Source organism: Hemitrygon akajei, chromosome 12 (genome assembly GCF_048418815.1).
Source record: "Hemitrygon akajei chromosome 12, sHemAka1.3, whole genome shotgun sequence".
In the NCBI taxonomy this organism is placed as follows: domain Eukaryota; kingdom Metazoa; phylum Chordata; class Chondrichthyes; order Myliobatiformes; family Dasyatidae; genus Hemitrygon; species Hemitrygon akajei.
This window is the reverse complement of record NC_133135.1, coordinates 24908716-24924581: the sequence shown is the minus strand read 5'-3', so window position 1 is coordinate 24924581 and position 15866 is coordinate 24908716. Positions and strand designations below refer to the sequence as shown.

General features: G+C 40.0%; 1 protein-coding gene across 2 annotated transcripts in view; it reads left to right on the top strand.

Moving 5' to 3' along the window:
* The window catches only part of LOC140736808 (dihydropyrimidine dehydrogenase [NADP(+)]-like), an 888868-nt gene that overhangs the window by 813600 nt on the left and 59402 nt on the right, over positions 1-15866 (top strand). The window contains exon 21 of one of the 2 annotated variants that reach the window (XM_073062742.1): positions 13507-13647. In XM_073062742.1, coding sequence (XP_072918843.1) covers positions 13507-13647 — 141 coding nt within the window. Of the gene's footprint in view, positions 1-13503; positions 13648-15866 lie in introns of both variants that reach the window. The other variant, XM_073062741.1, reaches the window with a different exon arrangement.

Sequence of the window (15866 nt, the reverse complement as noted above, 5' to 3'; positions counted from 1 at the left end):
TTTCTGCTGCAGTCTGTAAGGAGTTGATATGTTCCTCTGGGTGCTCCAGTTTCCTTCCACGTGCCAAAGATGTATGGTTTGGGTTTGAGAGTTTTGGGAATGCTGTGCTGGCGCTAGAAACATGGAAACACTTCCAAGCTGCTCTGCACAGTGCTCGCTGATTTGTGTGATACAGCTGGTGCATTTCACTCTATGTTTCGATGTACAAGTGACAAATAAAGCTAATCTTTATAGTTGGTCTCATTAACCATGAAACTGAAGGATAGAACAAAAAGCACAAACAGCAGAGAGAGAGATGTGGGTGAATTCAACTCAATACAGAAGATAATTAAACAGGTAGAGAGGGTGATTGGCTTAAGAAAGAATTTATGAAAAAAAGTAATATGAAACAAATTCAAATTTAATTATCACTTAACCACACATACATGAATACCCATGAATATAGCCAAACAAAACAGCGTTCCTCCAAGGTGCAAACAAGTACCAATGGTCATACACTCATACACTGCACAAGGCACCTATAGTACATATGAGATAGTGATTAATATACAGTCACACAAAAAAAAATCCCAATTCTCTGAGTGACATATCCTGCATGGGTGTTATTGGCAAGATAAGTGGCTCATAGGAGTGCAGAGACAAACGTACACATGCACACACACAATCCAGCTTGTCATTCCACCAGTCGAACACTGGAGGGCAGCACTAATGGGAGGGGCCAGCATGATTACTGCGCTACACCACTTCTGGAGTCCCCTATCCTGACTACTGCAAGAGGCAAACACGCGGCTTAGGCCTAGCCCTCACTACAACCAAGGCCACACAGTACCCCGCAGTATATGAGGGAAACAGACTTGCAGCATTTTACATTACCAGTGTCCAATGGGGTCTTGCGATTGCAAGAGAAACATCCAAGACAATCACTCACTGTTGGACTGCACACCAACTCCAATGCCTTGCTGTAGCAGGCAGTAACATGGTCTGCACCAAGTTCTGTTCCCCTAGCAACAAGCAGCTCACTGATGGGTTAGATCGGCAGTACCTGAAGTTCTTAATGTCCATCATTGTCCTGTGATCATAAAAAGACAAAAACACATTTGGTTGGCCCCCGAGAGGCTGCTGCTGCATTTGAATGCACCACCATCTTAAGAACAAGAAACATAATATAAGAATTGGGAAATCTGGAAATAATTTAATACCTATAAGGAGTCAATTGTTCCGTTCCTTGGTCATGCAGTTTCAATGGTAAGACAGAATCATAGATCACGTCATTCAAAGCCAGCCTTGGATAGCTCCAACTCAATCCATTCATAACAGAGGCATGCTTTCAGCAATTGCTTTTATAATCTTTGGGGAAAATGGTATATAATTTCTGATGCTTATGAAGAAGAAAGTTGCACAGCAACAAATTAATTTGAAAATCATTTCCTTTCACAAATTGCTGATTTTTTTTCCTTTGCTATCAGTAATGCTGGACTGCGACTTTTTCTGTAATTTTTCCAGCTATTTTTGAACTAATAAACTCACAATGTTAATTTCAGTGAACCTTTCGATTTTGATACCATACTTCTTATGCCCATCCCCACTACGGGGGGATAGGCTACCGATAGCAGTTTGTCAGAGTCCTCTGTCCTGGGCCAGACTTTTATGTTGTCCTCGGATGTAGACCATCATCAAAGATCTTTCTTCTCCCAGGGATGAGATGTGAGGAGCTTCTATTGGTGTCTCTGTAGCTATAAGTTTTTACGGGATGGGGTTGCTAGCCCCATGCCCAACCCTCCTCCTTTCCCAGCTAGGCTTGGGACCATCCATGGTGGAGTTATTCTGACACTCTGACTTTTTATAAATGTTGCTGATGGGGTGTGGGCAAAGCTGAAACAGCCACTTTTACAGCCCAAGTCTGGTTTCCCAGGAAAGGAAATATGTTCTGTCTGCAGCCCGTTAAACAACTATAGCGATGGAATGGATTTTGGCGACATGGTCTTATCACACAAGATAAGTGCATCAACATAACAAGTATGAAATTGAATTGAATGGTGGACTGATCTCGTGTCACAAATATGACCATTTATAGAAGCACAGTTGAAGTTTTATCAATCTGAGTATGATTAAACTGAAAATTTAACAGAGGAAAATTACTCACCCGTTGGTGGTATTCTTTGATGTGTAAAATCATGTTACATCACATCATGAAGACTTAACATCTTTTTTTTCATACTTCTACTTATCTAAGAATGAATGTTTTTCAGGGGCTTTCAGTCTGGCATAAGCAATATATGTTGAGTTTCTTGGCTGAAATTTATGTGCCCACTGTGGTACTAACATCTGAAAGCCGGAGACAGGCTGAACCTCACGATGATACAATCTAGACTAAGAGACAGACAGTCTTGGGAAGAAAAGGGAATAGAAATGTACAGCTTGGAGGATGAATGCAGAGGAAGAGGACAGACTCAGAATCAAATTCAAATTCAGAATTAGGTTTATCACTGACAAATATTGTGAAACTTGCTGTTTCATGGAGCAGTGCAGTACAAGACATAAAAATTCCATAAATTACAAAACTAAATAAATAATGCAAAAGAAAACTAACGATTTAGTGTTCATGGATTCACGGACTATTCAAGAATTTTATGGTGGAGGGGACGAAGCTACTCTTAAAACACTGTGTGAGTCTGCAGGCTCAGTGGCCTCCTCGTCAATGGTCACAAAACATCGAGTGCTACAGCACAGAAGCAGGTTCTTTGCCCATCTACTGTATGCTAGCCTATTCCCATCTACCCACACTTGGATCACAGCCCTCCAAATTCCTTACATCTATGTACCTATCCAAATTTATCTCAACTGTTGCAAATGAACCTGCAGCTCATTCCACACTCACACCACCCTCTGAGTGTAGAAATTCCACCTCAAGTATTCTCCTTAAATATTTCACCTTGCACCATAAACCTAGTTCCCATCTCACCCAGCTTCAGGAGATAAAGCCTGTATTATTTACCCTATCTATAATCCTCTTAATTTTACATACCTCTATAAGATCTTCACTCATGCTCCTTTGCTCTGGGAAATAATGTCCTATCATATTCAACCTTTTCCTATAGCTCAGGTCCTCAAGTTCAATGGTTCAATTTAATATCAAAGAATGTATACAGTATGCAGCCTGAAATCCATACTCTTCATAGACATCAACAAAACAGAAAAAACCCCAAAGAATGAAGTCCCCGCAACGTCCTTGTGAATCTTCCCTGCAATGTTTCAAACTTATTGATACCTCTCCTGTAGGTAGATGACCCGAATTCAGCTTCGTATAAAGAGGGCATATCCGGGATGATGGGGATCGTTTCTAAGGAATGCCATCTTGAGGCACCGCCTCTTGTGGATGTTCTTGATAACAGTGAGGGTTGTGCCCATGATAGAGCTGACTAAGTTGAGAGCCCTCTGCAGCCTCTTGTGATCCTATGCGTTGGAGCCTTCATATCAGACTGTGATGCAACCAGTTAGAAAGCTCTCCACTGTATATTTGCAGAAATTATCATGTCTTTGATGATATACCAAATTATGTCAAAATGCTAATGAAGTAGAGCTGCTGGTATGCTTTATTGTAATTGCATCAAGGCATTGAGCCCGGGATAGATCCTCTGAGATGTTAGCACCCAGCAACTTGAAGTTGCTCACTCTTTGCCCCACTGAACACTCAAAGAGTGGTGTGTGTTCTCCAGACTTCTTCCTAAAGTCCACAATCACAGTGACATCACTCAACCATCTAAAATGTTTCACTGGATCTTTTTACGAGACTTTTCATGAGAATTTCATTACAGCTGAGTCAAATGAAAGACTACAGGTCAAAATGAGAAAAAAAAAATTAAAAACTCACAGAAAGATCCAAACAGAGGAAAGAGGGGAGACATTTTTTTTTAATCGCTGGGCTGGATATACTGAATGTAATTTCCAATTATAAATTATTAATCCCAACACAAACCCTCTGGATTCACCCATTTCATCCATTTCTAATCAAATGATAACTCTAACTATTTCAAAACTGCAGACAGAGAGCGAGGGGGGGAATGGAGGGAGGGGGAGAGAGAGAGAGAGAGAGAGAGAGAGAGAATGGGAATTGGGAGAGAACCAAAAATGGGATTAATATAGGATTAGTATAAATGGAAGCTAAGTGCCAAGCAATGGGCTGAAGGGTCTGTTTTCTTCTTTCTCTCTGCGACTCCATGGCAGTAGAGAAGGGTCATAAAATTTCTTCAATACATCCTAATCAAGGCATAGGTTGCACCCTTTACATGATCAAAACAAATTAACTTTGCTCGTCCCCAATGAACTGACAGTATTTCACTTGGATTATTTATACCATTAATTGATAGCTATAAAGAGCAAAGAAATGCAAAATAAAAATGGCATGCAAGAATGGCTGCATTATAAACCTACAATGCAGCTTTGCCAGGCACAAGGCTACCAAAGTCACCAGTAAAGCTACGTTCTGAAGTTCCATTACTATGGTAACGATTAAAAGTAGAGTCATTTCCAGGAGTAGCCAAGCAACTGAACCTAATAACAATTAGTGCCAATTAACTGCCCCATTAATCATTGTTGTTTGTAGAGTTTTTCCTCATGAGAGGCTGAAGAGAAAGACTTCATTATCCCATACTGTGACTGTCTTTAATTCAAATACTCTGTTAATATATTTCCTAACTTCTTCCTGGATATTTAACCTTCAAATAACTGTGGATCTGTCTTTGACGGAATAAAAGGATGAAAGAACTCAAACTCTTTAAGTGTTTCGAGATTTTGAAACATTTTCAGTATAAGCTTTTCTGTTTAATTTATTTAGTATTTGTCAAAACATATCTTGCATTATTTATTGGAAAAAAAACACAGGAACAATCAATGCATTGTAGATAGCCAGCCGTATGCCCCAATTCAAAAATAAAAACCAGTTTGCTTCATAAACAAAGTCTAAAAATGGAAGGGAACAAAAATTAATAGCAACTTCTTAAATAAAAGGAAAATAATTTCTTTAGTAACCTGAAGTGAGTGAGGGATTCAAACATACAACCTATGTGTATAAAATAAACTCAGTTAATTACAAACAAGAGAAAGTCTGCAGATACTGGAAATCCAAGCAACATACACAAAATACTGGAGGAGCTCAGCAGGGCTCAGCAGCATCTATGGAAAAAAGTACAATCAAACTTTCAGGCTAGACAAATTAAATCCACTGTGATTCAATGTTGTGAAGCAATAAAACATAAAAAACTTCCAAGGGGGTGGTGAATACTTTTAATAGGCACTGTATTCGTGGGACAACAATGACCAATTAACCTATCTGGTACATCTTTGGACTGTAGGAGGAAACTAGAGGACCCAGAGATAGCCCATACATTCCATAGGAAAGATGTAGAGAGACTCCTTACTAAACAGTGCTGGATTTGAACTTCAAACCCCAGAACGCCCTGAGCTTTAATAGCGTTGCACTTACTGCTGCACTTTAATCAGATCTGTCTTTGATTATAGATGTGTTGCTTATGCTTAAAGCCTCCAGGTAAAGTTCAAGGTCAAATATTGAAATGATGTTGTGGCGCTATTAAATCATCCCCAGTTTTGGCATTACTGGTAGAAATGGTTGAGTTATATCTCTGCATGTTACTGTTGGTAATGGTTTAATGGTTAACGTAAGAGGACAAAAAGTTGGTCATCCAAAATTGGCAACATTAGTAGTGATTGGAGCGTTTCATTCATAAGATTTTAGTTTTGGGTGGATGGGAAATGAACGGGTACAAAATCTTGGGATTGTTTAACATGGAAAATGGTCCCAGTGAAACCCTTTCTGTCACTCCGTATTTTTTTCCCTTTGCATGTGGTTGATTTAAGCCTTCAATAATAGATCATGATGAAGATTGATTATATATCAGTGGTAAAAGTAGTTTAGCAATACATCCAAGGCAGATATTGTGGTTTCTTACATATCTATACAGTTGGTTCAAAAGATCCATTGGCAAGTTATTCAGTAGTTTCTGTTTATGCACCAAAGTTTCAGGTGATTATGAAGAAAAGGTTATCAGATAAAGTATCAGTATTCACACCTGAGATGTTGCTATCACTTTAGCCTTGGAAATTAAAAATGTACATCCTGATTATGTACTTCTATGCTCTGATCATTTTTGGTTTTGTCATCTATTAAAACAGGTACTTTAAATTGTAGGCCAGACATTCTTCTAAAAACGGGACAACATCTGTTGAAGCTGCAGGGTTAAGGCGTATATCTCAGTTTCTTATGGGTCCCTGTCCTTGTTGGGAAATGGCAGATATTCTAGCCAAGCAATCACTAAAAATCAAGGACAGTGGCTTTGAATAAAAGGGAGGTGAAAGCCATTATTATAAAGTTCATTTGATTACAGTGACAACAAAGTTGGGACAAGGAAAAGTAAGTACAGCATTTATGTAAAATTCAGAGGATGGTGGGAACTCAACTGGGAGATGGGTATAACGGAAGGAAAGAAGTTTTTCTTACACGGTTACATATTGGACATAATAGGCAGAATAATTCCTTGTTTAGAACTAATATGCATGATACAGGCATTATTAGGGAGGGTACTTGTCAAGAAAAGGTGCAACATATTTTGTTTGAATGCAGATACTATGAGGTGCAAAGGAAACTTCTAATTGCTAAATTGAGATCTTTGTGACAGACACAGTTTAAGATGGAAAGTTTGTTCGAATATCACTGCCTTTGTAATATATATATGTGCATATTTGACTTTCAGGAAAGCATTAGAGTTTTTGATATTATTTTAGTTGTTCTTTTGGGTGGGGATTAAAGCGGGTGCACTTCCTGTGTGTTTGGTCCAGTCTCCAGCTCAGTAGATGGCAGTAATGCACCTTACATTGGTCTGCCAGCCGCCATTAAACTTAACTAGAAGAAGATAAAGAAGACAACTCACTAATCTTGATGAGGTGGGGATTATCCAGTCACTTGCACTCTGATTTGCTGTAATGTTGGCACTACGTATGTAGCTTTAAAGAAAAACCTTCCATGACCTTAGGGAATTCTGATGCGCTTTATAGTCAGGAAGTACTTTCTAAAGGTTAGTACAAATGGCAGCCTCCTGTGTTTGAAGAGGATTACCATCATTTATTAAAAAGTAGCTGATGTAATTATTAAAATTAATTTTTATATTGTTCAAATTTATATATTTTTCTAAATTTTATTGATTGATTAATTTTTAATTTAAATCTTTTAAAATTAATTTAATTTAAACTATTTCCACACGTCTTTGAATACTAATTATCAGGTTGTGATGGTAGAGCTGGCGGTGCCTGGGGAAGATCAGATTGATGAGGTGATCGAGGATAAGAAGGCCACATACCTGGAGCTGGTAGAACAGTGCCAGAGGCAAGGGTGAAGGGCAAGATCTGAGCCTATAGAGGTGGGGTGTAGACGTTTTGCTGGCTACTCGCTCTGTAGAACTTGCTCTCTCCTTGGCATTATGGGGGTGCAACGAGCCATCAGAACCATCACGGAGCATTTCTGAGCAAGCCTCCAGGTAGCTATGGACCAAGGGGTGTCACCCCTGGACCAGTACTGCTGGAGTACGGGCCGAGGCCTGATCAATCCTGATTGGGTCACCTGGGTAAGGGTGTCTGTTGTTGAAAGGCCCAAAACACCCGATGACCCTGGATTGTATCACTGATGATGTGTCCCGGCACATATTAGGATGCATCTCAGCATCAATTAGTCTATTATTGTCATATCTACCCAAATACAGTGAAAATCTTTTGGCTTGCATGCAATCCAGACTGATCATTCCATACGTAAGTGTTTCAAGTTATGACAAATGAAAATAACCAGAATGCAGAATACAGAGTTAGAGTTACAAAGGAAGTGCAACACAGGTAGATGAATGAAGTAGAAGGGAGGTAGAATGAGGTAGAGGGAGAGATGAACTCACCTTACTGTAAAAGATATCTTTTAAAAAAGTCTTATAAGTACAGGATGGAAGTTGTCCTTGAGCCTGGTGGTACATGTTCTCAAGCTGTTGCATCTTCTGCCTGATGGGAGGGCACTCAGGCCCCAGGCTAATCTCTTAGCCCAAAGAATGTAAGTATCACAGATGGCGACAGACGGAAAACTCTAATGGCGGTACCAGCGCAGAGGTTCAAGATCCAGCTGAAGCCGAACAACCCCCTTGAGAGCAAGGGGCTGCTCCTTGCACAGGTGCTGTGGACACTGTGGCAGTGGCCAAGAGATTAGCCCAGGGGCTGGGGGCAGACAGTCTTCCAGCAGTCAGTTAGCATACAGAGCAGCACAGTAATGACTGGATTACCTGTTTCTGTGATTTTTAATTAGGGATAAACTAGGAGAATTAAGTTGATAGTCCTAGTCACTTCTGAGGGTTACTCTTGTGAAGCATCATTTATTGCAACAGTATTAAGCAACCTGACAATTCTGTTTTTAGTATTGTATGAAGGTGGTAGCCCCTGGTTGCTGGAGCCATTTTATACATGCCATACCCTCTTCCACTGGAGAGGCGCTGAGTTGCAGTGCACCACACTGAATCACCTCTGCATAATTGGTGTCAACTTCCAAAGAATAGTGCGTCCAGGCCCATGCTGTAAGGAGCAATATGGTCCAAAGCCAAGCAGCATGGTACATCTTTGACTTCAGTAAGAAATCCATCTCGTCAATGATTTTTGCAGTGTCTGACTCGAAGATCTTAAACATGATTCTGGTGTGCCATTCTGAATGACTAAGCGGAGCCATTGATGACGCGACTCCAGCTTCATTAAGTTCTGCAAGCAATGCAGGTCATTGCAAATGAGAGCCGGTGGAAAGAATTGTTATATTGCACTGATTGGGGAAGTTAGGGGTCTGGTTAGGTTTGGGGCAGGGATGAGGGAAGTGAAAACTCAGGGGTGGCAAACAAAGCGTAAGAGGAAGGAACTGAAGGTCAGAATTCAAGTCAGAGCACTACGAGGTTGCAGGCTGAGATGGACGTTCGAGACCTCGGGGGCGCCTAAGAATGAGGGTTGAGGTCAGTGGGGGTTCCAGAATTAGTGGGTCAAGATCATTTGGCAGGTCCTGAGGTCGGTGATCAGTGAATCCTGAGGCTGAACACCAGAAGATGGTGGGTCCAGAGGTTGAAGCCCTGAGGTTGGTGTGTCTGGGACCATGGCATGGAGGTCAAAGGTCCGGAGGTGGGCTTCCTGGGTTTGGAGACCCTTCTGTGTGTGTTGTTGGGGGTGGGGGGTTTATTGCAGCTACTATTTATAATTATTTATGATATGCCTTGACTCCCCAAAGCTAAAAATATAAATGTAATTAAGAATATCAACATCAGGTGTGAGTAAATGTCACTTAGCTCATCAAATGTGATTTTACCATGATACAGTCTAGCACAATTTTGAATAGCTAGGTTTTTTGGTTCCATAACTCTGTTTAAAGAGTTAGTTCTTAAGTGATAGAAAAGACATAGGTATATTGTTGTCATTATATTAATAGTATTATTGTAATTAGTATTCAAAAACGGTATCTAACAGTGAACAGATAGAAAGTGAAAATGCTTTGAAGCTTTGTACTGTTTTTCTGTACTCTGTTGGAATAGGAGTTTTTAAACTGATCCACTAATTTTGCTGACAACTAGTTGTATCCATTCTGGAAAAAAAAAGCTTTTTGCATCTTGAACTAAGTGTGCAAATAATTTTGAAAAATTGAAATGTATGATTAATGTCAAAGCCTTTGACTTGTACTGTCCTTGGCAGTCATATTATAGTTCTTTAATGTTGCATCAGTATGATATTTTAACTTATGAGCATTTCAATTAGCTAAGAGCTGATTGCAAATCAATTATAATAGAGAGGGTTTTTTTTTTGTCCTGTGACTGTTGTAAAAGCTTTCCTAATTCAGGACTGCTCTGGTGCATCAGATGATTCATTATGTTGTCAGCCTCTAACTAAAGCCTAATACCTTTCAGAAGATGGAGAGAGGTTGCAACTGAAAGTGCCCATTATCTGCAGACGGGGTGGATTTAGCACTTCTATTGGGACCAGATACATTAGTGATGTTCCCCAAGGGAAAGGCATGGCTAAAATAACTTATGCTGTCTGAATGTGTGCATCTGTCACAAAAACTGCTTTGATCACTCTAAGTGAACAACAAGAGGAAAAAAAAGAGTTGTGTGATGTGCATAATTTTCTAATTCCTAAACCTTTTTGTCTCAGTGGGCAGCAACCAAAATTGCTCTGTTGGGGAAAAAAAAACTGTTGGCGGTAATAAAAGTTCTGCTAAAGCCCTGTGCGTGACTTTAGAATAAACACATTTCTAGAATTCCAATTATACTTAGGCTGTTTAATGTGTCTCTATTAGGCATACATGTGTTCTAATGCACAACCGTTCTTATTGCTCTACAAAAAGGGATGTTTCTGGTCTTGGACCTCAAATGATTTGTTGGTTTTTGATTCTGGGTGACATTTTGGGTGAAGTTGACAACCACACTGGGCACAAATAGTTCAGACCTTGGCTGGAGCAACAGATTAAGTGCTAGAGGAACTCAGTGGGTCATCTGCTGCAGGTCAAGATCCTTCACCTGGCTGGTCTCAATATGAAATGTCAACTGTTCATTTCCCTCCACAGATACTGCCTGAGCCACTGAGTTCTTCCAGTGCTTTGCATGTTACTTCAGATTCCAGCATCTGCAGTCTTTTATGTCTCTGACTTTTGCTTGGCCACATTCAAATTTGTTTAATTGTCATTCAACCATGCACGAATACTTATGAATACAGCCGAACAAAGTGTTACTCTGGGGCCAAGGTGTAAAACACAGTCCCAACAGTAATACACAGCACAAGGCACATGTAGTGCATATAAGACAGCTATCACATGTAAGATATCAATAAAATGCAATCACATAGAAATATAGTCCAAGACCCTGACTCCATGAATGTTGCCGTAGAACACAATATGCCTTGTCTTCTGCTGGGTGAGCATTTGGATGCAGCACCAACTCCAGCTCAGACACCATGCCACAATGCCCCCCAGCTCTCTGGTGGAGCGCACCAACTCTGATGCTTCTGTCCTGGATGGCTGTAAACAGACAGCACCGCAGCTAGAGGCCCGCGACCATGCAGCTTTTCCGCCTTCCATCTATGCTGTCTGCCAAGAAATCAGTGAATCAGACTTGCAGCATTAATGATCATAAAAACTGAATGCACTGAAAATGATCAACAGGACAGACAAAGTATATGGGGAGCAAAGCAGAGTTTCTCTCTGCACATGTGCGTCAACAGCTGTTGAGATTTCCAAATTTTTTTGCTTTTGTTACAGATTTACAGGAGCATGTGTGTAAAATCCTAAATCTATTTCTAGCATGTTGCATACCCCTAATTTGGCTTTTATAATCTTAATTTTATGTTAAAAGTGCAAAGAATACAGATTACAGAAACTTGACCAATCTGATTATTTAATAGATTAAAGTAGAGAGAGTTTTATTTATCTTAAGATTTGAATGTTTGCATGTGTTGAGTTTTGAAAACAACCAGGCAACCATATTGGTTTATGCTTATAATGTTTGTTTATTGAGTTATAAAATAGCTGACAAAGAGAGAAAGATAGGCAGGCCCAAGATCACAGGTCTGGCAATACGCACATCATAGTGGAACTATTTTTGTGGAGGCAAGCCCAACTAGCATCTGATGATTTAACTCCTCATGACCTAAGATGAATTTTGCCCTTTTTGCCTCTGTGCTATTGAATTGACAAGCAAAGGAAGTAGATTTTATCTAAAAATCTGTGGAACACTCTCCATTTATCTGGATGGGTGCAGTTCCAACAATTCTCAAGAATCTTGAGGACAAAGGAGAGCCTCATAGATTGCAACACATTGTACATCACCCATCTTCTAAGCTGCACATCATCCTGGTTTAAAAATATATCACCAGTCTTTCATCTCTGCTGGTTCTAAATCCTGGAATTGTCTCTCAAAATCCCAAGTTCGAAGTCAATTTATTATTAAATACGCATATGAGTTTCATTTTCTTGCAGGCATTCACAGTAGAACAATAGAGTCAACACAAAGAAATACAATAGAATCAATGAAGAACTACACACAAACACTGACAAACCCTTACAGAAGACAGTCTGTCTTCTTTTACACATACAAAAAAGCAAATTTAAAAAAAAACAATACTGTAAAGGTGGGTTGTAGAGTCCTTGAAAGTGACTCTTCAACAGCAACACCTACAAGGGGCACCAGGATAGCATAGTGATTGATGCAATGGTGTTACAGTTCATGGCATTCCAGAGTTCAGAGTGCAGTTCCGACGCATTCTGTAAAACATTTGTACGTAAGTGTATGGGCTGCCCCGGATTGCTCCGGTTTTCTCCCACGTTCCAAGGGCATACTGGTTGGTAGATTAATTGGTCATTGTAAATTGTCCTGTGATTGGGCTAGGGTTGCTAGGTTGTGTGGCTCATTGGGCTGGAAGGGCCTTGTACTGTGCTTTATCTCTGTATAAATAAAGAAAATTTAACCAGTGCAGCTCCAGCACTAAAACAGTGGCTCACCATAGCAGATATTTAAATATATTTATCAGCTTTTTGCATAGTTGGGGAATTAAGGGTTGTGGAGAAAAGGTTGGTAGGTGGAGATGAGTCCATGTTCAGATCAGCTGTGATATCACTGATTGGCAGGAGTGGCTTGACTGACCAGATGGTCTACTCCTGCTCCTATTTCTTATGTTCTTATATTGATTGGTGTGGCTGGTGATACCCATATTCAGAAAAATGAATAACAATTTAACCATCTCATTAGGATTTTAAAGATCTCAGGAAATGCTTATGGAGAGCCTTCTCAGAAGCTTCCCACATCAGAAGTGTATTCAAAGAATAATGGACAGTTTTGTAAAATTTGACTGGGTAAGGCAAAGAGAAGTAGCAGAACACTGCAATCACGTAAAAGAATTAAGTTTGGTAGAGTTAGTAACTGTGTATCAATTTATCTGAGGTCCATCTCTACATCATATTACACAATTACACAATTACTACATTACACAGTTAGTTGTAGTATCTGTTCAATGTCATCTTAGGATAAAATTGTTTAATTATTTAGAGTTCCAAGCTCAGCCTTAACCAGGAATGAAACTTACACTAGCATATCTACCTTTATATTGTACCTTAATAATACCTTCTATTCTAGCATCTTCCCCCTTCGTTTCTAGTCTTAATGAAGGGTCTCTACTAAAAGCATGGACTGTTTATTCCTCTCCATAGATGCTGCCTGACCTGTTGAGTGTTCTTCTGAATTTCCAGCATTTACAGAATCGCTTATGTTTATACTATGTTGGTACTTTTATAAGTACAATAGGAAATTTAAATATGTTCTTTAGAATTTCTATTAATCTATACGTTTAATATTATGCACTCACTTGTCAAGACAAAATGTACATGGAAAGTTATAGAAAATACTCTAATTCTATTATGTTTTTCTTCCAAATGCTTTGTTTCAGCAGTTGCCCAACTTTGGCCCTTACCTGGAACAGCGTAAGAAAATTATAGCTGAAGAAAAGCTCAAGCAGACAGAGTTGAATGAAGTGGAGCAGGAGAGTAGTGCAGACTCATTCACGATCAAAAAACCCATTCCAAGGGTCCAGGTAATGAATAGAGTCATAAAGTTACCAAGCACTACAGCATAGAAATAGGCTCTTCGGCCACCTAGTCCATGCTGAACTGTTATTCTGCTTAGTCCCATCGACCAGCACATGGACCATAGCCCTTCATTCCCATCCCATCCATATAATTGTTATTGTTTTGTTATTGCTGAGACAGATAGTTCAACAGAAGTAACAGAGGCCTTCTAATTAAGAAAGGCACTCCAGAATGATTCGGAAGAAAACTGGGGTGGGAAAAAGATTTGAGGTTTAATGGAATAGCCACAAGATGAATGTTAAAAAGGACTTTAAAAGAGGGGAATCAGGTGGGTGAGTTTCAAAGTGTATCAGAATATGGAGTCAAGTGGCTGAAGATGTATAATTGCCAATATTGCTACAAATTTAGGTGGCTCAGATTCTGCAGATGTTTGAAATCTTAAGCCACACATTTTGTGTGTGTGTGTTGTACTAAGCAAAGCTTTTCCACAATTGAGGAGGACAAGGCACAAAATGTTCCCATGCCAATCAGCATTCTTTACCTAAATCCTGGTGTTCCCACTAATTTGGGGTGGAGCAGGCACTAATCTGGTGGATTGAGAAGAGGTGCAAGAGAGTGTGTGGGATTCGGGGAGGGCAGACAAAATTGCAGTGAAGAATGCAGCATGAAAAGAGAGGAAACTCTCAATTGGTTTTGCATCTCAGCTCAGCCAAAGCAGGAAGGGAAGGAGGTATTCCAGTAGGCACGGACCTCTACAGCCTTATGGCTGCTCTTAAGGGAGACTTCTGGTGTCTTGGTCGAGCATCAGGATCAGGATCAATTTTACTTGTTATTTACTTTTACATGCACTGTATTAAAATTTTCTGATTTTCTGTGGGCTGTTGGAGCAACATCCAATAGAAACAATATCTATCACTTTTTCAGAATAAAGAATTAGATAAAAATAAAGTTGTAAGAGCAGATATGGAATAAAATGTGCATAAATGCATAAATATCAGCATGTATTTACAATATAAACAGCATTATAAAAAGTGGTTTACATGGTCACATTGCAGTGCAGTGAAAGGGGTAATAGATAAAGGGAAGTGGGGGGAACTAACTAGAATGGTTGATCAGATTAACTGGGGAAAGAAACATTTAAGGTGGTGTGGAGTTTTTGTTTGAATAGCTCTATAATGCTTTCCTGAAGGGAGCTTTCGGAAACGGCAGTTTGCAGCATGGGTAGTGTCTGCGGTGATTTTTCCTGCCTGCTTCTTTGTCCTGGTCGTAAGTTCTGCAGTGATGGTCGACTGCAACCAATGACGGTTTGTTGTAGTTTTTGTGTATTGTGAGAAGATGCTGCACCAAGCCAGACAGGATGCTCTCTGTAATGGCAGTGTACGATTGCATCAGTTTGTTCAGATGAAGGGGATGTTCTTCGAATGTGCAGATAGACGGTGATCAACAGGGTCAGGCTTGGCAGTCAATAACAGTCCGTTTTTTCACCCTGTTCTTTATCACCAGGGGTTCCCAACCCCAGTTAGCTCTCAGTTAATGGTAAGGATCCAGGGCATAAAATAGTTGGGAACCCCTGCCCTACACTCATATGCATTACAAATGCATTGGCAGGAGAACTGGAGTAGAAATTTTGGCTATTATCTTCTTTATTCCAAGTTCACAAGAGTTTAGGTGGAGCTTCTTTCTTGCTGAGGCCATGAAATCAATCAAGGGGGATACATGAAGAGATGATTTGGAGTTGTGCTTGGTTTACACTAGGAATAAACTAGTTGCCTTATTTGCAGCAGATAAGGAAGTTGTGTTCTTGCCCATTGCAGTGTCTGAGGGATTTTGGGGGGTTCTCCCTCCGTCTCCCTCTCTTGTGACTCCAAAGGCTGTCAGTTTATTTGTGTTATTTTGTTTCAATAGTGTCTGCTTCATGTCACCGGTGAATACACTCATGCAGCAACAGCAGTTTAGAAGAAAAAGAGGTGAACTTACTGAGAAAGTTGAGGTCCTGAGTGTGCTTGGCAGGGTGGACACAGAGAGGGTGTTATTCCCCCTAGTGAGAGAACCAAAAATTGAGGGACACAGTTTCAGAATAAAACAGTTTCAGTTTCATAATATTCCTCTTGGCTGATTTCATGGCCTCAGCAAGTAAAAAGCTCCACCTAATCTCTTGTGAACTTGGAGTAAAGGCTTGGCCATTTAGCTAGAAACTCAGGAAGAACTTTCTCTCTTGGGTAGT